The following is an 18,593-nucleotide window of genomic DNA, read 5'->3' on the forward strand; positions in this document are numbered from 1 at the left end:
AGGTTTTTCACCATAAGGTTTGCCGTATGGAAAGCTTAAATCTATTGTCTGGAGTAGATTCGTAATAGGTAGGTACATGGTATGCATCTGCCCCATGAAGTGCTAACCGGTAGGTAGTACCGCTCCTGTGTCAGCAGAGTTACCATCTTCCAACCCAATAAAAGAACTTTATTTGGCTGACGACGATATCAGCAGTAGTCCGGATGAGATGGCTGTACGATGTAATGAACCGTCCTTGGTCTGGGGTTACTCTAGCCAGCGCATTCGAAACTGCAGCCAACGTAGGTATGGCAGGTAGAGGTAAGGGAAGAAGAAAGCCAAGGGCGGTAAGGTGCGTCAAGGCAATGATTGGGACATGTCCAATGGTCTCCATCCGCTTCCATGATACTGCGGCATGGCCTAGAGTTACAGAAGAGGGGGATGATGGCGTATGAGGAAGGTATAGTCAGAGAGTGTAAGCACTTGGCGACATTGAGGTTGTTTGCATGCTTATACAACAGTAGCCAAAGTCAGGTGTGCAGACGATTGTAGTGTCTCACGTCACGTGCCTCGCCGCCCGGCCCGTCCACCGAAGCGCCTGATTGGGCCAGAAAGAAAATCCCTTCAGCGATCCCGTTTGCCCTGTTCCCCCCCAACGCCAGACCTTACTTTCACATAAAAGACTGGCCAACAGCCAACAGCCCACCTTTTTCAAAAGACACACAGCATTCCCCCACTCTGTGTTTGCTAGCAGGCCTTCGTTACCCATCTGGTGTGTATCGTGCGGGAATTCAATTGACATTTAGGCATCTACACCGAAACGCTTGAACATAGTTTGTCCTTACGGCTTCGCGACGCGTTGCCATTCGCCCACGTCGACCTTCACCTCTAACCAATTGCTACTCATTCTTACTCATTCCTCAATCATGCCTGGACCTCTCAGAACAGATGCGTCCCCTACGGAGAGGCCTGTGTCACGGGACTCGCCGGAACGGGGAAAGAAGCGTGCAAGTATGTACCTGTAGACATGCAAGGCTCCTCGGGTGCTCTCCATTCCAACTCGACCCCTACCCGGCTGCTGCTCGTTGGACCGCACTGACACAGCTGGCTATCCTATAGGGACACAGTCGATGCCGCCACCAGTGTTGCCCAAGCTAGTTACTGAGCAACATGTACCCATCCCGACCACCGACAAAGACTCGCAGCGCCTGATTGTCATCCTGTGCAATGCCACCCTCGAGACATACAAGGCATCCCACGGCTCTGGAAGGGGCCCTGGCGCCCGCGAAGACAAGTACAACCTCCTCAACAGCGACGACCACATTGGTGTCATGAGGAAAATGGGGCGTGACATCGGCGAGGCCAGGCCGGACATCACACACCAAGTGCGTACAGGAGGTGGCTACTCACGCTGTTGTAGGAGCTGATCTAGTACCGCAGTGTCTACTCACTCTGCTCGACTCGCCCATCAACAAAGCGGGCAAGCTTCAGATATATATTCAGACGTCAAAAAACGTGCTCATCCGAGTGAGCCCGACGGTGCGCATTCCACGAACCTTCAAGCGATTCGCAGGTCTCATGGTGCAACTCCTCCACCGACACCAAATTCGCTCCACGACGTCACAAGAGAAGCTCATCGAGGTAATAAAGAACCCCATCACCGACCACCTTCCACCCAACTGCCGCAAAGTCACGCTCAGCTTCGACTCGGAAGTGGTGCGTGTCAGTGACTATATTGCTGGTCTCGGGCAGGATGAGAGCATTGCAGTCTTTGTTGGTGCCATGGCCAAGGGCAACGATGACTTTGCAGACCACATCAAGGATGACAGCATTGCCATCAGTAACTACAACCTCAGTGCCAGCGTCGCATGCAGCAAGTTCTGTCATGCAGCCGAAGATGTTTGGAACATCTTCTAGTCGGCTCGACCTTCCGGGCGTCGGCCTATCCAGACGGGACACGCCATAGGCTCCAGGGCGACAACTGGCTCGTATCCGTGCAGCCAGGTTAGGGAGAAGACCAGCAAAACCTGACAACAATAGGCAGCAGAGTGTGTTGCATGGCTTAGATCGCAACATCAACAGCCTGTGCGCTTCTGCACTGATTTTGAGCGTCTGCTTGAGTTTTCTTTTACAACAAAACAAAGACTCTGGCTCAACGCCCAACAATCGTTCTTCTTGCGTAAGAACTGGCGGGGCATCTTCAACCTGCCCCGCACCACCTGTCTTTTCTTCCCCTCTTTCACTTGGTGTTGCATGCCCTCTTGTGCGCTAAGCACTGTGCGACCACGTGTCCGCGCAGGCTGGACGACGCCTCCAGCCTATCTGGTCTCTTGTCGGCAGCTAGTGCGTAGGTAGTTGCGGCTGGTTCTCGGTATTCGGCATCTACATACATAGTCGTGCGTGTCTTTAACGCTGGGCTGGCTCTGTCAAGTCCAGCCCGAACAATGTAAAAAGTACTCGGAAATGGCCAGCAGCATTGTGCCGATAATGAGGCTCGCAGCCACCAGCCTGTCAACCTGTTTCCACCCCGCTGTTACTTTGCTATACTACACAAGGTTTAGGGCAAAGGGATGTGCCGCATGGTGCACGTGCTGCGGGAGCCACGGTACGGATGCAAAAGAATGGAGCCTCATTGCTGATCTTCTCCAAAGCATCATGAGGTTTTTTTCAAGAAAGCACGGCATACGGGCAAGTTGTACCGATTCTAGGGGAACGGTGAAGCCCATGATCCTGGATCTCATGGCATGGGCGGACCCTTTTGCGGATCCTCTCGACATACTTGTACATGACCACATGTCCCCATGTCCACCCACCGTCTTTTCTAGACGTCACACCATCTCACATCTTGCATTGCGGCGACAACTGGCGCGCTGCAAAGCTATCCGCCGCATGCGACAATCGGCGCAATCTCGAGAGATCGGAGTGGGTTGTGCAGACCGACAGCACCAACGGCACCAACACCACCAGCACCACCAGCACCGCCAACAGCCCCGACAGCACAGATGTAAGGTGAGGCGTGCACTCATCCTGGGTGGCGTCGCGGATCCGGGAGGCAGCAGAGGACCAATGCGCTTCACTGACCGCTCGCTTACCTACTCGGACAGAGTCGTTAGCTGCAGACGCAGGACATGTGGCAGCAGTAGGGACATCTTGCCAGCGACCTCCTCGTTAGCCAACAGCACTTGTGGGGCCTGCTAGAGACGGCTTTCCCGCAACGGTATGGAATGCCCTGTTTACTGCCATCACGATGCTTCCAGACGCTGCATCTCTACGGGGGTCGCAGATATAAACCCCTACGCTCGTACCGGTACTTTGACTTCTACTGCATCTCACACCCATCTTCTCCCTCCATATCGGATTTCTGTTGCCGTTGTCAATCGTGCAACTGTACTCTGTCGCTGATTTTTTTTGGCTTCTTTGTCTACCCTCATCCTGTCCTTCGTTCTACTGCCCTTCACCGCTACACTGAAATGCCAGTCTCCCACATTGGTCTGACCGTTTCGCATCTTCCAACTGCAACGTCCTTCTTTTTGGCAGCTCTACAGCCCCTTGGCTACCGCTACATTGGCAAATCAGGCGACCAAGTTGGTCTTGGTATTGAGAATGCAGACTTCTTCCTGTGCCAGGAAACCCCTGAGTGAGTATCTCGATTTCATCGCATAGGTTCGGGACTGATAGGGAAACAGTGTAAAGGCTGGCGCCGCACATATTGCCTTCACCGCTCCAAGCTCCACGGCCGTTCGCAATTTTTACACCGCTGCATTAAATGCTGGCGCGCGTCCCAATGGAGCACCCGCCGCCCGATGTGCCGACAAGAGTCAATTCAACGCTGCGGTGCTTGATTTTGATGGTAACAGCATTGAAGTCGTCTACCGAGAGGGACCAGACATGAAGGACGACGGCACCGTCGTCACCCACAGCAGGGTCATCAAGTGGCAGCGCTCCTCCTTGGGAAATCATCGTGATGACAGAAGTGCCGTCAGTTCCCGTGCTGCGCCCGAGGTCCCAGCAAACGCGGAATCGGTAGCCTCCAAAGCAACAAATGGAAATGGAAACATCAACATCAATATAACACAGCCTGCTGCCCAACAGCCTGCGAAGAGTGGCGAATCGGGAACCAAGACGCTGATTGGAACCCTCCTTGGTGCTGCAGCCGGTGCTGCTGTTGCATATGCAATGGTCAACAGCGAACGTGACAGCGCGAAGAAGGAATCAGAGTTCAACGCGTACATGGTCGCCAAGGATACGGTGAAGGCTGCTGTGGGCCATCTCGCTCAGGCCTCATCCCAGCCCCAGCTGCCCCAACCGGCAGACCCACAACCCGCTACTCAGACCGCACCTCCACCGCAGTCAGTACACCGCAACATCGACGCGCAGTCGTACTATTCTTCTTCACCGTCCCAGCCACCTAGCAATTACGCTCCAAGGCAGATTGAGGCAGCACCCTCGAGTTACTACCAGCCACCGACTTACACGTCCGTGCCCCCTACGCAGGTTGCAGAGCCACGGGCCATCGAATATGTACCGGCATACTCGGTTGCGCCATCGCAGGCGCAGTCGCAAGCATCGCAGGCGCGCTCAAGAGTCCCCGCTTACCGCTCTCAAACCAGCCCTGAGCTGTTGACGATGGAGAAGGCAAGAAGTGTCGCATCGACACTGAAACCCGAAACTGTCGTCTCAAATGCGAGATCATCGAGAAGCGCCGCTCAGAGTACTGCTCCCAGCGACTCGGAGAGCAGCTACTCAAAGTCGAAATCGAGGAACCGTGCTCACAGTGTTGCCCCCAGCGATGCTGAAAGCGGGGTCACAAAATCGAGGTCCAGAAGCCATGCTCCTCCCAGTGTTGCCGCTAGCGATGCCGAGACCGTACTTGAGAAAGGAAAGTCTAGAAATCTCCAGTGTTATGCACAGAGTGTTGCACCTAGCACCCTCATCTCTTCCTTTGTGCCTGATCAAGTCGAAAGGAGGAGTAGCGCGGGTAGCATTCAGTCGTATCACTCAACCCAGTCCAAGACCAAGTCAACTGCCTCTCACTCATCTAAACACTCCTCGCATCCAAAGCACGGTAGTAGTCGTCACAGAGATGGTGAGGAAAAGTCTTCTCCACCTCCACCTGAGTCCAAGGCTCCTTCGAAAGTTGGCAAGGCCGCCTCGATGATCAGTAGTTTCCTTGGGCGCGACAAGTCAAAGGCCGGCGAAGATTACGACTTCATTGACGACCTTGACATTGAAGAGCTCACTGAAGATGACGACGATCTGAGCACCGTCGTGCCCAGTGACAGCATCTCGCAGATCGGCGGGCCTCCCCGTCGCCGCAAGCATCGCCGCAGAAGCGAAAAGGAGGCTGAAGGCTCCGTCCTCGGCCACAAGAGCCGCAAGGACTCCGACTCGATCATCAGCAAACAGAGTTCTTCCTCTAAACACAGCAAGCGACCCCATCACTCCCACCGCTCAAATTCTCACCACTCGGAAGACGCTGCCGATGACGAGGACTCCTCTCGCGCTCGTCGTAGCTCCCGTCCCTCTACTGTCTCAGAGGCTAGCGACGCTAGCACTGTCAGACCTGTCAAGGCCGAAGGCTCGGGCTCCTCCAAGGCTGGCACTAGGAAGGATTCTGTGACCCAGGGACAGTACGATGGCTTGTGGGATCAGGTGCAGTATGGAACCGGTGACGTTGCCGTCCGCGGTATCACGCCTTCGATGGTTTCTGCAGCCAACAAGAACAAGACCAGGACCATGATTGGCTTCAATCACGCGCAGAAACAGCGCGTTTTTGAAGGCGCGTCCTCTTAGATTGCGCGGTTTGGTATGAAGTCGATGGAAGTCCGTCATGTTGTACGAGTGGCACGATGTATAGACGTTGATACGACAAAGGGTGGGTGGTTTGGCATCGATGGATGAAATGGGTAGGGAGAGGAGTCCACCTCCTTTGCCCCTCGCTGACATTTTGCATTGCCCTCTTCTTTTTTTATCGTACATTGCATTTGCATTGCTATTGCATTTTAGACTTCTTCTTCTCAATCTCTTCCTTTTTCCCTTCGTCATCACTCATTGTTGCATGTTGTTGCAATGTTTGTCAGGGGTTTTTCTTTTTCTCAAACACAAACACAAGTACATGTATCAAGGTGGAAACAGGGGCTGTTTTGCTATGTACAGACTGTCGCTAAATTCAATACATATGCAGTAACGGCTGCTTTTTGGGACTTTGGTTTCTCTGGTTCTTCTTCTGTGATTCGTGATCCCTGGCTCTGACCTTTTTGAGATGGCTTTACTGTTGAGAAAGGGTGTGGGGTGTAGGTGTTGGTTTATATCTAAGACCCTCTTCACTCCCTGCCAACACCTCTACGTACCTTCCACAACATCGCTCATCTCATCCCCCATATCTACAATCCTACCTACGCACAACAGCATCTCAACTATCATCCCGAATTACTACTTCTCCAGATCCAAGATTGCATCTATCACTACTTGCAGGATATCGTAGTCATCCTTTCCAAGTGAAGGGAGGATTCCGATACGATCTGCTTGTGAATACTTCCTGTGGTGGTGTCGGGTACATGGACTTGATGATTCGCGCGATACGAGTAGACGAAAGACATGTAAATCCGACTTAACAACCAACCTAAATACTCTAATGAAACCGTACAGTTCTACCCTGACTAACCCTACTTATTGAACAATTTTTTTTATCACACGCATGGGCTACGTGCGCCCTGAACCCCAAAATATACCAGTCCGTCATTGAAAGCCGCACTATACGATACACACACGAACCAATACCCAACACCACCCGCACCCTCATCCACCCCATCCCCCTTCAAAACAAAAGCAGTACCCCATACCCATCCCCCATCCCCCCTCCCAACGCCCCTTCTACATTCCATCCCCTACAATCACCCCCAGCCCATCACACCGACACCGCACCCCCACCACACGGCCTCTTCTTCACCCGCCTCCACGACACTTCTCTCGGGAACAAGGCCTCGGGCGGGCCCTGGCCTGGATCGCAATCCCAGCACTCGCCGCCGCGTTCGCGGGTGACGTAGGTTTGGAAGTCGCAGGTTGGGTGGCGGTGGCAGTTGCGGCGGATCCAAAAATCGTGTTTGCAGGAGATGTGGCGGAGGGTTACTTTTGTGCACATCTTTTTTTTTGGATGGTGGAGTGGGGGGCATGTGGGTGGTGTGGAAGCGTTTGTGCGGGTTTTTTTGTGGTTGTTATGTTGAGTCGTTTGCTGAGGGTTGGATGGGAGGGGTTGTTGTTGTTGTAGGTCCACTGTTTTCTTGGTTGTGGTTTTGGTCTTGGTGGTTCTTCTGGTCTTGGTGGTTCTTCTGGCCTTGGTGGTCTTTGGTTCTTTTTGGTCCCTTTGGTATGAACGGGCTGTAGGTCTAATAACCCTCGATAAATCAGTGGGAAGGAGCCCTTTTTCAATGCCGCATTGTGTTTCAGTATCTTTGAAGTAATGTTTAAACGATTTCTCGATGGTGTTGTGTATAGTAGGATAGAAGAGGTCTTAGGAGCCCAAGTTCATTTACGCTGCATCACCCCCGCGGAAGACTTCACTTTGAATGTGTCCTTTATACGAGGCAGAAGGTTTTGATAAATCCTTGTGGTTTGTTCAGGAAGCTCCTCGGGTCCCTCTGATCGTCGTGTTGGTCAAAAGATGCGGTCTTTGCCATATAAAACACACCAGAATCGCTACGCTTCGTCGAAGGCACGGAACTCTCCGCTTATAATTAAATCCTGGCGTTGGTAGTATTTGTAAATTGCGGTCCCAACAGCAGTATAAAGTGAATTCGGCCACCAAATGCCTGAAGGAGGAAACCCACGATAGGCCTCCACGAGGCTAAGACAGTGACTCGGGGCCAAACCAGCTCACCACTAACCTTGAGCTCTTTATCTGTAAAGCAAACCCCCGCACTGACTCAGCAAAAAACAATCAATATATGTCGTGTTGGCTCCAACCCAGTTCTGATTCGAGGTCCAGCTCGATCGCCGATTCACCTCACAACGGGCGGTTACTGCCGAAATTTCTTCAGCTCGCGGCCTTACCGCATGTGACGTCCTGCAGATGCAGGCTTGTCCCATTTTCGACTGTGATACGGTGAGTTGGCAACAATCAAGCTTTTGAGGGATGGAGTGTTGACGAGCCCTGCGTCTGGTGTCTTCTTCACTGCCAAGCTTTTATATCATCGCCGATGCTCCCATGTTAGCCTTGTTCTTGAAAATAATGCCGAGTTTGCTCCGGAAATTTTGGGAATCTCGTGAACACAAAGGGTTGCCGGTAGCCGTTGACGATATTGTTGGTGGTATTGGGACGAATGTCATCAGTTTGCTGCCATGTGTGGTCATTGGTGCTGAAAGACTCGATCGCCGGTCTATCTATGATTTCAGGAATTTTTTCCGGGCGCGTATTCAGATTGACTTTAGACATTATAAGAAATACTGTGTTGATTCCGGCGTTTCAATGCGCAGTAACCAGTGTAGGCTGGGCAATGTTGCAGCTTTGTGAGATTCATCAGAACAACGATAGGATTTTGGAAGCAGCTGGACAATGAAAGAAAAAAAGAAAAGATATAAAGGATACGGCTACCAATCATCTAAGTCAAGTAAGTCATTTTGTTTGAAAGAAAAGCAAGTGATTAGGAGAGTGCGCGCTGAGACAGGGCTTGGCGTTGATATCGAACTATGCGTGTAGGTAGATCCATTAAATTCCATCAACCGTTTGAGACAAAACATCATCGATGCCGATCTGACGCATTAACAGGGACTGTTACATGCCTCGCCTTCACAGCCAAGGACGGAACGAAGAGATTTTGTGATGAGAGCATACATTGTAGTTACAAACCATCCCCACATCGTACTGATCACGGGAAAAAACAAGACCGCGGGACTCAAAATGGCTGTTTAAGTCAATTGTTGAAACGCAGAAAGGTTGACTTAGCCGACTTTTCTGAGCAGTAGCCCATCGTGGATCTCCGAATGATCCGAAGGAGGAAGCGGCCGCTCCACTCCTAATGGTTCCGTTCTCTCTCGTAGGCGATCAGACATTCTAGGTATATATGGAACATCCGAGACAATTAAGATATCGATAGATGAGCTGGAACACTGCTCGCAGTCTTGCGTGGCAATCGCAATCTGCTCCTAAACGGTAGCGTCAGCAATTTATGAGTCTAGAACTTATGCTGTACGTACTGAATGTATGTCATCGACTCCATCAACTTTCCTGACTCTACTGCATTGGATCACCGGCGGCGAGAAGTCGCGTTGATGCATTGAGATTGGTGTTTTGATTTGTTTGGAGGGAGTGTCGCTTGTAAAGAAATTGTATGATAAATCTAAAGGTATGTTTCAAGCCGTATCTCATACATGTCAGGAGACGCCTGATTATCTCTAGGGACTGGTGCGCCCACCCCTATATGTACTATTCTATTCGTGAATAATCCATATTCATGGATTATACGCACCTTTTTGGTTGTTTGGCACAGTGGGAATAGACACCGTGTCCTAACAATACATATACCCGCTTGCTCTGGTGTTGAAGTGTATGTTGAATGTTTGTATCGACAAGCTCCAACAAACGTGTCGGCTTTTTTGGTAAAGTTTAAGTGAAGGAGCGAGAAATTTGATGAGGAATAGTAGCATGAAAAACCTGGAGCATTGCTAGCTGGCTTTCAACGTCGAGCATACAGAGAGCATCTGCGCTGAACGTGTGAATGCTATATTTGTCCACATGCATGTCAAGTAAGGGTCGCAGTAATAGATGCTGCTTCTCCAGCGTATGAGATGAGGACCAGAAATCTGAATGCAGATTTCCACACCTCTGACCATTGTCATGAATGAACCATGACATGATGGCCATCCACATCATATGTTTTGTGTCGTAGAGGCCATGGGAGGGGGTCGAGCGCAAAGCACTAGATCGGATAGCAGCCGCGACCATGTCGCATCTAGTAAAGCGCCGCCAAGAACTCGCTTGCGCTCCCCACCATCGCTCGTTCAATATCACAGTTCTTGTCGAACTTTTTTCCCTCTACCAACCTCGACAATAGTCACTCTAAGGATCAGACTCGATTGACAACCTTACGTACTAGCCATGCGTGAGTATCATCATTCTGATCGGCTGCGACAGCCAGGCTAATAGAACCCAGCTCCCAAGTTCGATCCCTCCGAGGTTAAGGTCATCCACCTCCGTGCGACTGGTGGTGAAGTCGGTGCTTCCTCCGCACTTGCCCCCAAGATCGGTCCTCTCGGTCTGTCGCCAAAGAGTATGTCTTCCAGATCCCCCAATGACAGGAACATGGCCAATCCACAATGCGACATAGAGACTAATTATCTTCACAGAGGTCGGTGAAGATATCGCCAAGGCCACTGGTGACTGGAAGGGTCTCCGTGTCACGGTCAAGTTGACCATCCAAAACCGTCAAGCCGCCGTCTCTGTCGTTCCCTCCGCCTCCTCGCTCGTCATCAAGGCCCTTAAGGAGCCTCCCCGGGACCGCAAGAAGGAAAAGAACATCAAGCACACCAAGAGCGTGCCTCTCGATGAAATCATCAACATTGCCCGCACCATGAGGTTCAAGTCCATGGCTAAGGACCTCAAGGGTACCGTCAAGGAGATTCTCGGAACTGCCTTCAGCACTGGTTGCCAGGTTGACGGCCGTAGCCCCAAGGACATCTCAGACGACATCGAGTCTGGAGAGATTGAGATTCCCGAGGAGTAAGCGTTTGCACAGATTGGTGCTCGACGATTATGACGGGATGACATGTGCCATAAGATGCTACGTAGCCGAATGAGGATAAACACCTCCAACCTGCAGCACCCGTTCTGGGGCCAGTGGAGCATGCACAATTGGCGTTTGGGATAATTGATACCACTGCAAAAGTGACTCTAGCGCGAGGCAATGAGAAATCACTCCTCGGCATCTCCAATGTACTTCCCATGATGCTCTCTCTTTGATTGTGATCCAGCTGCATTCTAGATCGCTCTCCATACAAGGCTCAACACACCAGTGACTTGAGAAGCACAATGGGCCGCCCTGGCCACTGGAGATGGGCGCAGCCGACCGTCTCCCATCTGTGGTGTGTGCACGTGATGACCAGACCAAGACAGATGGAGCCTAGTTGCTTACATATGCATAGTCGGGGACCGTTTCGACGCGTTGACCGACCGGGGCCTTCCGCGCGTTGTCTCTATGAAGAACGTTGAGTTGCGTAGTCAGACCATCACCATGCCAATTGCCAGCCAGAGTTGTAGCAAGCATGCGCAGGAGGCGATCAGACGAGCTTCCTCGTTTTACAGATGACTCGCAGTCCACCTCGATTCATTGGCGTCGACGCTATACATACTACCTTCTTGGCTTCTTCACCGTTGTTTGTTGGTTTCTCTTTCGGTCCAGCAAACCAGCTCCTTCAACCGATAATGTCTTAACCGTCGACTGGTCGCGTTACGCATATAGTCTGTATGCAACTGATGGTACATCGCTGTGCCACGCCGTGCTGCTTCTCGACGCGCTCGCTAGACTCGGCAGCAAAGCAGACCGCGTCCTGTTCTACCCTGAATACTGGGATCTGACGGTGGAGGATTCCAAAGATCGCGAAAGCCAGTTGCTTCTTCTTGCACGAGATAAATACAAGGCCAAGCTCCAGCCAACCATGCCGTTAACGGTTGAAGGTCGCACAAAAGGTACGAGTTACACATGCAAACAGTGACAGGCCCCACTAAATCCTGTAAGGTGAGACATGGCAAGAACGACAGCTGATAACCTTGCAGACAACTGGACTGGGACACGGGACAAATCCGTCACCAAGCTGAGGGCTTTTTCACTCGAGTATTACGACCGTATCATCGCACTAGACTTGGAAAGCACGCTTCTACAATCCATCGATGAGCTCTTCCTTCTGCCAGAAACGCCGGTTGCGATGCCCCGCGCATATCTAGCAGACGAGAAGCCTTGGCCGCTTTCCTCTGCGTTGATGGTGATAAAACCCAACTTGAACGAGTTTGAGAACTTCAGGCGTCTGGTGGCAGAAGGCGGGAACGAGATGCTGGTCAAGGCAAAGCGGATCGACATGGAGCTTGTGAACGAGCGGTTCGAGGACAGCGCTTTGGTTTTGCCACATCGCCCATATGGGCTCCTCACAGCAGAATTCCGACGACATAACCATTCAGCCTACTTGGGCAATCCTACCGAGACGTGGGATGCAGAAAAGGTCTACAGGGAGGCAAAGGTGGTCCAATTCAGCGACTGGCCTCTGCCCAAACCAGAGATTATGTGGGCCTACAAGGCCCTGGAGGAAATGCAACCAGATTGCGGCGGTAGCCATGAAGGTAGCTGTGCGGAACGGCATATTTGGAAGCATTTGTATGACGACTTCAGACATAGGCGAAGAGACATTTGCAAGCTCTTGAGTGTACCCGCGCCTCCTTGGTACGGTCTAGAGGAAGAAAGGAGAAAGGCGGGAGGATTGAAACAAGCTGGGGCTGCGGAGGCGAGTGCCAGCTCGAGCTCAAGCTCACGCGCAACTCCGAGTCCGTCTGTAGTTCTGCAAAGATAATAGCATAGAAGATGTTTCTCAGTCTGCATTCTCCAACTCAGTTGTGCGTCTTGTACGACCCCAGACAGTTGGAAAAGAATGGTTCAGGTGCGGGATGAAGCTGGAATTGCCGGTCGAATGTGTACTTGGCCAGTAAGCGCTAGCATGTCCATGTGAAACATGGACGTGAATAGAGTAGGGATCTCTATGAAAAACCTTCCATTCCTGATGTACATGGACGCCACCAGGTATATTGCGAGCAAGGGCAAATGTGTTGGACGATTACGGACAGCGAACCAAGATGTTGAGTTTGATGAGGTGTGTCGCCAACCGCATCCCTACACACAGACTGCTACCAGCCGCGATGCTTCTCTTTGCACGCTTTCGCAGTAGGGCGGCGGCTACCTGACGCGGTCTAGGTACGGTACCTAGGACTAGGTATGTACTTGCTTGGGCCTTCTGTAGGACACCAAATCTTCCGATTAAGTGCCGGTTGACTCACCGAGCATTCTTGTCTGAAACATGACTTTGACATGCCTCTGGACATGCGATCACAGTCATGCCCTCGACCGAGTACGAAACAACAGCAGAGGCTGTCACAGGCCTGGAGTCATGCACGACTGACTGGCCCAGATGACCAGTCACCAAGCAGCGGGAAGGTGGTGAACTGATGTAACACGGGAGATGCATCGTGGGGTGACAGCCGTTTGTTTTAGCGCGTTGAGGGTGATCTGCGGGTGGTGGAGAGCTCAAGGACGGGCTTCCTGCTTCCTGGCCGACGCGACGCCACAAAGTAAGCCAGCCCGCATGGTCAGGTCGTCCGCAGACTTGGTACCCGTGGCAGGGGACAAAGGAATAGGTTGGAAGTAAGTACCTAGGTAGTATTGTGCTGGCTTGAAGAGACGTGCCACAGCATGGAAGAAGATGACGTTCGACCGGCCCGTGTTCCAGCGTTGAGATGTTGGAGATGTTGGGGAGAGAGAGAGAGGGAGAGAAAGAAAGAAGGAAAGAAAGAAAGACTTGCAGCCAGAGATTCACGAGGCTGCGAACAAGGTGATCGTCGCCAAAACGGCCCTATGCCAACGTATAGTACACACCTGTTGTAGGGCTACCGGTTAGTCCCCGCGCATGCGGCTTGATTATCATTCGGTGACGGACAGAGGCGAACGAACAGAGACACACACCCCCCCCCTGGTCATGGCCCTGCCCTGTCACTCCATTACCCAGCTCGGCGCAGTCACCAAGCTGAAGGGTCAATGCAAGCCAGGCTTAAATTATCCATCTCCCTATTTCCCACTTCACTGCACCTCCTCAAACCTGGTCTCATCAAAGGGACCCGAGGTCGTGCCCAGTATATAGGACGCCTGCTGCCCTCGCAACCCTCTCTCTTTTGCTCTTCATCTACCAACTAAGCACAGCAACCCTCACTATGCGCGACTCCATTTTGGCCTTTGTGGCCACCACTTCGGCCTTGTTTGCTGGCCAAGCATCTGCAGCCGTCGCAGTCAACCCTCTCCCTAAGCCAGCAAGCATCAAGTGGGGGACCGCTGGCAGCATCTGTATCGGCGACGCTACTCTTACTGGCTCGGACCACGAGATTCTCAAGGACGCTTTTGATCGTATCACCAAGACAATCAAGGATCTGAAATGGAGCCCTGCAGCCGTGGAGGCTCCAATTCGAAGTTTCCAGCCATTCCCAACACCAACTGGGGCCCCATCGCGGAAGAGCAAGAGACAGTTTGGAAGTGGAAATTGCACTAGCACCGTCACACAAGTCAAAGTCACCGTCACCGATGCAAATGCTCAGCTTCAGCATGGCGTCGATGAGTCGTACAAACTCGAACTCGCTCCTGGTGCTGACAGCATTGACATCTCCGCTCAGACAGTCTATGGTGCCCTACACGCCATGACCACTCTCCAACAGTTAGTCATCACTGACGGCTCTGGCAACTTCATCATTGAGCAGCCCGTTTCCATCGAGGACAAACCGCTCTACCCTGTCCGTGGTGTCATGATTGATACTGGCCGCAACTTCATCACCGTTGACAAGATCAAGGAACAAATCAATGGCATGGCTCTTTCCAAGCTCAATGTCTTGCATTGGCATCTCGTTGATAGCCAGTCCTGGCCTGTGCAGGTCAATGCCTACCCTCAGATGACCGAGGATGCTTACTCTGAGCGAGAGACTTTTAGCCAGGAGACTCTAAAAGAGATTGTGAGCTACGCGGCCGCCCGTGGAGTCCGAGTTATTCCTGAAATCGACATGCCCGGCCACGCCAGCTCAGGATGGGGACGCATCGACGAGAGCATTCTCACCTGCCAGAACAGCTGGTGGTCCAACGACGACTGGGCCTTGCATACCGCCGTACAGCCCAACCCAGGCCAACTAGACATCCTCAACAACAAGACCTACGAAGTCACGGCCAAAGTCTACAAGGAAATGGCCTCCCTCTTCCCAGACAACTGGTTCCACATTGGCGGCGACGAGCTCTTCATCAACTGCAACAACTTCAGCTCCCTCGCCGTAGACTTCTTCGCCTCTGGCAAGACCATGGGCGACCTCTACCAAGTCTGGGTGGACCGCGCGCTCCCCAACTTCAAGGCCCAAGCCAACAAGACCTTCATCATGTGGGAAGACGTCAAGCTGTCGGCGGCCGTCGCCGCCACCGGCACCGTCCCCAAGGACATCATCATGCAAGCCTGGACCAACGGCGTCGACCACATCAACAAGCTCACCGCAGACGGCTACCGCGTCATCGTCTCCTCCTCCGACTTCATCTACCTCGACTGCGGCTACGGCGGCTGGGTCGGCAACGATCCCCGCTACAACGTCCAAGTCAACCCCAACGCCACCGACGGCGGCCTCAACTTCAACTGGGGCGGCACCGGCGGCTCCTGGTGCGCCCCCTACAAAACCTGGCAGCGCATCTACGACTTCGACTTCACCCTCAACCTGACAGACACGCAAAAAGCCCTGGTCCAAGGCGCGATTGCGCCCCTCTGGTCCGAGCAAGTCGACAGCGTCGTCGTGAGCCAGAAGATGTGGCCGCGTGCCGCTGCCCTCGCCGAGCTCGTCTGGTCTGGGAATAAAGACGAAAATGGCAATTTGAGGACGACGGAGTTGACGCAGCGGATCCTCAATTTTAGAGAGTATTTGGTTGCCAATGGCGTCCAGGCTGCGCCGTTGATGCCAAAGTATTGTGTTCAGAATCCGCATGCGTGTGATTTGTACTTGAATCAGACGGTTTTGCACACCAATCCTGCTTAGTTGGTACAGGAAGGTTATATCCATGTACGTACTAGAGGTGGCCTCGAAAGTAACAAGCAATAAAGAGAAAAAAATCGCATACATACATACACATCCGTCCTAGACCACACCCGCATCTCCCACGACCAAAGAACAGAGGAGTAGCTCTTGACCTCTTGACCCAACTGCTGGGTGCGCGCTTGATGGAGGACTGGGTATTTTGTGGGTTTATATGGTTTGGGGGTTTGGGGATTGTAGTGCGCAGGGTGGGTGTGGGTGAGGGCGTTTGTAGAGGTCTCGCAGGCAAATGCGTACATAGGTTTTGCACTTGTTGGAGCGTCTTCTAGTTTCTTTTTTATTGCTTATTTCTATACCCATATCATCAATCAGCACTTTACATTGGCTTTCAACACTCGGGTCTTCAGACTCTTCAAGTAAACGCATCATTGATTTCCAGCGTAATAGATGTACACGACATCAATCGCCTCGCTCATCGCAACACCCTCGACCCTTTTACAGCATACCCTTATCCTGCAACACCTCCTCTGCAGCAACAAGCTCCGGCGACTTGACCTCCTCCTCCCTCACAAACGGCTTCTTCACCTTTTCTGCGAGCTTCTCCACTATAGACTTGGATTCTCCACCCACGTCTACCGAGTTTTGCGGAGAGATGGGCTCTGCTTGTTGTTAGTACTGCGGCACCTTGTCTTTGAGCTTGCTCACAAACCTCGGAATTGCATGGACACATCAGGGTTTTCGGAGACATCAGAAGCATCACTATGCCTTGGCGTAAGAGAAGCAGGAGGCTCTACAATATTGTCAGTGAGGTGCGCAGCACTGGTGTCGTAAAGCTCTAGATCAACGGACATTGCAAGAGCCGCTTCGACTTTGAATACTTTGTTCAACATACATACCTTGAAATTGCGCGCTATAATCCGTAACAGCCATTGTTCTTCAAGCTTTTCTCCTTAATTGTCGAAAAAGAATTGTAGTCACACTGTGGAAAGCGGAAAGGCCGTGAAATGGGGGACACGAGTACCAAGTGCACTGTACAACACGACCTGGAACGTGCCCACTCCTCCGTGAACCCTATGCCGCGCTACGTCATTTGCTGACCGAGGTCACCAGAAGCCGTCCAAAGTGGCTCTCGCGTGTTCAAATGGACTGGGATCTCCATTCTTGAGCTTTGTGTATGGATGGGTAAGGCGTGTGCGGGGTGGCTTGTATGCAGCGGTGTCTGGCCACTGCAGGATGGTTGTGACGATTACGGGTAGTCCGTCGTCATGAGGCGTTGCGCTAGGGTTACTTTGAACGGACCCTGGAAAAGTGAGGGTGTGGAGTTATTGCTGGGCAGCTACGGGGGCTTGGCGGGTATATGCCGTTGTCTTTCGGGTGGTTGAGTGTGGAGGTTTTAAGATGTGAGCTGCTCTTCGAAATAAGTGTCCTTGACTGTTCCCCAATTTGCCAATGCCCTTGCAAAACGGAGATGAGAATGCCCATATAGAGAGGAGCTATGCAGCGTTTTTCAGGTCAGCCGGATTTCAGAGTCGGGAAGTATGATCCAGCGATGGATGAGGCTTTTTCTCTAGTTTCATTCATCTTGTTTCGAGAATCGTGTTACATATTGCACTTCTTGCGGCTGATGTCGCGGGTGTGTCTACTGTGCGATGGTGGCTATCTCCAACATAGACTGGCTTAGGGTTGGTCAGCACGCCAGCCCGTGAGGTGCGAAAGCGAGCTGAGAAGCCAATCGTCCGACCGGTGATGAGAGTAACGCCTCATGAAGTAAACATGAGACTTTGTGATCGTTGGTAGTAAGCGCTTGTAGCCATTATAGAGTGTCGTCCAGTTCCCTTGTGGATGTTACATCAAGGCGTCATCCCCAGCATCCTATAGAATCATCCTTAGCAGTGCATAACCAGCTGTATCTCTGCCAGGCTATACGTCAGCTCGCTGGTCTTGTTGCTTTTGACTTGGCTCGTTCATGCGAGCCCGCAGTCACTGCTGTGGATCGAGGGACGGCCCTTTGGCAGAAGCAATCAGCCTTTCTTTCCTGCTCTCTTTCCATGCCTTGTCGAGTGCGTCCAACTTCCCACCCAGAAGCTGAACGTTTCCGGGCTCCAGCATGATGGCACCTCTACGTACGTCGACATTCTTCAGGATCAGCTTAGCGCCCATGGTCATACTTGTGTTCAGGCCATCGATGCCTCTCAGGTCGAAGGCGTAGATCTTGAGACCCTTTGCGTCTTGGAGCAGCAACTTGAAGGGCCCTTTGCTTTGGATGGGTGTAGCAGCTTCTGATGAGCCCTCATTTTCTTGCTCGACGACACGTACAATCTCTCGTCCTTTGGTCATCTCACCACGCTCTTGCGCTTCGATAGACTCCACTTGTGACCAGCGTGAGTGGCCAATGTCCTCGATGTCTAGGATCTGGCATAGTATGGGACCTGCGACACTGCGAGATTGTACTGTGCCATTGAGTATATCCTGAGGAAAGACAGACGCTGCAGGCTGGTCCACTGTAGTTGTGATATCCGTGGCCAACAGGCGAAAGACGGCCGTCTGCTTGATTGCAGGCAGTGGAGTATTTGGACGGGTAGTGGAGACGAAGCTTTGTAGCCACGCCGGTTTTGGGTAGAGATGTTTTGCGTTGAGGTGTTGAGCTAGTTCGGCAACAAGATTAGGTGTCATGGTCATCATCAATTATCCTGTTTGTGGTTTACGATGATACGTGATGATGATGCAAACTATTTAGTGGACAAGCATGCATTTGGGAGACGCGACGCGAAACTCAAATGACGTGCGCTACTTTCCGTACCCACCTCGGCACCTTACC

The 18,593-nt window shown here is 52.1% G+C and overlaps 10 protein-coding genes across 10 annotated transcripts; 6 read left to right on the forward strand and 4 right to left on the reverse strand.

Annotated features, from left to right (window-relative positions):
* The first annotated feature begins 624 nt into the window (after positions 1–624).
* On the forward strand, positions 625–2,529 carry EMG1 (18S rRNA pseudouridine methyltransferase). The gene is made up of 3 exons (XM_003841674.2): positions 625–990; positions 1,099–1,364; positions 1,420–2,529. The coding sequence occupies exons 1-3, from the start codon at positions 906–908 to the stop codon at positions 1,894–1,896; spliced, it is 828 nt and encodes a 275-aa protein (XP_003841722.1). The 5' UTR covers positions 625–905; the 3' UTR covers positions 1,897–2,529.
* IAQ61_010341 (uncharacterized protein) lies at positions 2,530–6,226 on the forward strand. The gene is made up of 2 exons (XM_003841675.2): positions 2,530–3,616; positions 3,666–6,226. Exons 1-2 carry the CDS (start codon positions 3,204–3,206, stop codon positions 5,770–5,772), a joined length of 2,520 nt encoding a protein of 839 aa, XP_003841723.2. The 5' UTR covers positions 2,530–3,203; the 3' UTR covers positions 5,773–6,226.
* Positions 6,227–6,886: 660 nt separating this feature from the next.
* Positions 6,887–7,120, reverse strand: IAQ61_010342 (uncharacterized protein; the record flags this gene model as incomplete). Its single annotated transcript, XM_003841676.1, has 1 exon — positions 6,887–7,120. The coding sequence occupies one exon, from the start codon at positions 7,118–7,120 to the stop codon at positions 6,887–6,889; it is 234 nt and encodes a 77-aa protein (XP_003841724.1).
* A 1,796-nt stretch (positions 7,121–8,916) lies between these two features.
* On the reverse strand, positions 8,917–9,252 carry IAQ61_010343 (uncharacterized protein; the record flags this gene model as incomplete). Its single annotated transcript, XM_066098751.1, has 2 exons — positions 8,917–9,120; positions 9,172–9,252. The coding sequence occupies 2 exons, from the start codon at positions 9,250–9,252 to the stop codon at positions 8,917–8,919; spliced, it is 285 nt and encodes a 94-aa protein (XP_065951296.1).
* Positions 9,253–9,923: 671 nt separating this feature from the next.
* On the forward strand, positions 9,924–10,697 carry RPL12 (60S ribosomal protein uL11; the record flags this gene model as incomplete). The annotated part of the gene is made up of 3 exons (XM_003841678.2): positions 9,924–10,076; positions 10,128–10,244; positions 10,321–10,697. Exons 1-3 carry the CDS (start codon positions 10,073–10,075, stop codon positions 10,695–10,697), a joined length of 498 nt encoding a protein of 165 aa, XP_003841726.2. The 5' UTR covers positions 9,924–10,072.
* A 538-nt stretch (positions 10,698–11,235) lies between these two features.
* Positions 11,236–11,685, forward strand: IAQ61_010345 (uncharacterized protein; the record flags this gene model as incomplete). Its single annotated transcript, XM_003841679.2, has 1 exon — positions 11,236–11,685. The coding sequence occupies one exon, from the start codon at positions 11,236–11,238 to the stop codon at positions 11,683–11,685; it is 450 nt and encodes a 149-aa protein (XP_003841727.2).
* A 30-nt stretch (positions 11,686–11,715) lies between these two features.
* IAQ61_010346 (uncharacterized protein) lies at positions 11,716–12,608 on the forward strand (the record flags this gene model as incomplete). Its single annotated transcript, XM_066098752.1, has 1 exon — positions 11,716–12,608. The coding sequence occupies one exon, from the start codon at positions 11,716–11,718 to the stop codon at positions 12,529–12,531; it is 816 nt and encodes a 271-aa protein (XP_065951297.1). The 3' UTR covers positions 12,532–12,608.
* A 1,331-nt stretch (positions 12,609–13,939) lies between these two features.
* Positions 13,940–15,778, forward strand: IAQ61_010347 (uncharacterized protein; the record flags this gene model as incomplete). Its single annotated transcript, XM_003841680.2, has 1 exon — positions 13,940–15,778. The coding sequence occupies one exon, from the start codon at positions 13,940–13,942 to the stop codon at positions 15,776–15,778; it is 1,839 nt and encodes a 612-aa protein (XP_003841728.1).
* Positions 15,779–16,270: 492 nt separating this feature from the next.
* Positions 16,271–16,705, reverse strand: IAQ61_010348 (uncharacterized protein; the record flags this gene model as incomplete). Its single annotated transcript, XM_003841681.1, has 3 exons — positions 16,271–16,434; positions 16,485–16,565; positions 16,672–16,705. 3 exons carry the CDS (start codon positions 16,703–16,705, stop codon positions 16,271–16,273), a joined length of 279 nt encoding a protein of 92 aa, XP_003841729.1.
* Positions 16,706–17,755: 1,050 nt separating this feature from the next.
* IAQ61_010349 (uncharacterized protein) lies at positions 17,756–18,457 on the reverse strand (the record flags this gene model as incomplete). Its single annotated transcript, XM_003841682.2, has 1 exon — positions 17,756–18,457. One exon carries the CDS (start codon positions 18,455–18,457, stop codon positions 17,756–17,758), a length of 702 nt encoding a protein of 233 aa, XP_003841730.2.
* Positions 18,458–18,593: the final 136 nt, after the last annotated feature.

This window comes from Plenodomus lingam, assembly GCF_022343315.1.
Source record: "Plenodomus lingam strain CAN1 chromosome Unknown contig_8, whole genome shotgun sequence".
Taxonomy (NCBI): Eukaryota; Fungi; Ascomycota; class Dothideomycetes; order Pleosporales; family Leptosphaeriaceae; genus Plenodomus; species Plenodomus lingam.

Bases quoted from the DNA above. Each gene is read 5' to 3' on its own strand.
- EMG1 (XM_003841674.2), top strand. From the start codon at position 906: ATGCCTGGACCTCTCAGAACAGATGCGTCCCCTACGGAGAGGCCTGTG. The intron at 991-1,098 runs GTATGTACCTGT...GCTATCCTATAG, and splicing joins ACGGGGAAAGAAGCGTGCAA to GGACACAGTCGATGCCGCCA. The intron at 1,365-1,419 runs GTGCGTACAGGA...CTAGTACCGCAG, and splicing joins GGCCGGACATCACACACCAA to TGTCTACTCACTCTGCTCGA.
- IAQ61_010341 (XM_003841675.2), top strand. From the start codon at position 3,204: ATGCCCTGTTTACTGCCATCACGATGCTTCCAGACGCTGCATCTCTAC. The intron at 3,617-3,665 runs GTGAGTATCTCG...ATAGGGAAACAG, and splicing joins CTGTGCCAGGAAACCCCTGA to TGTAAAGGCTGGCGCCGCAC.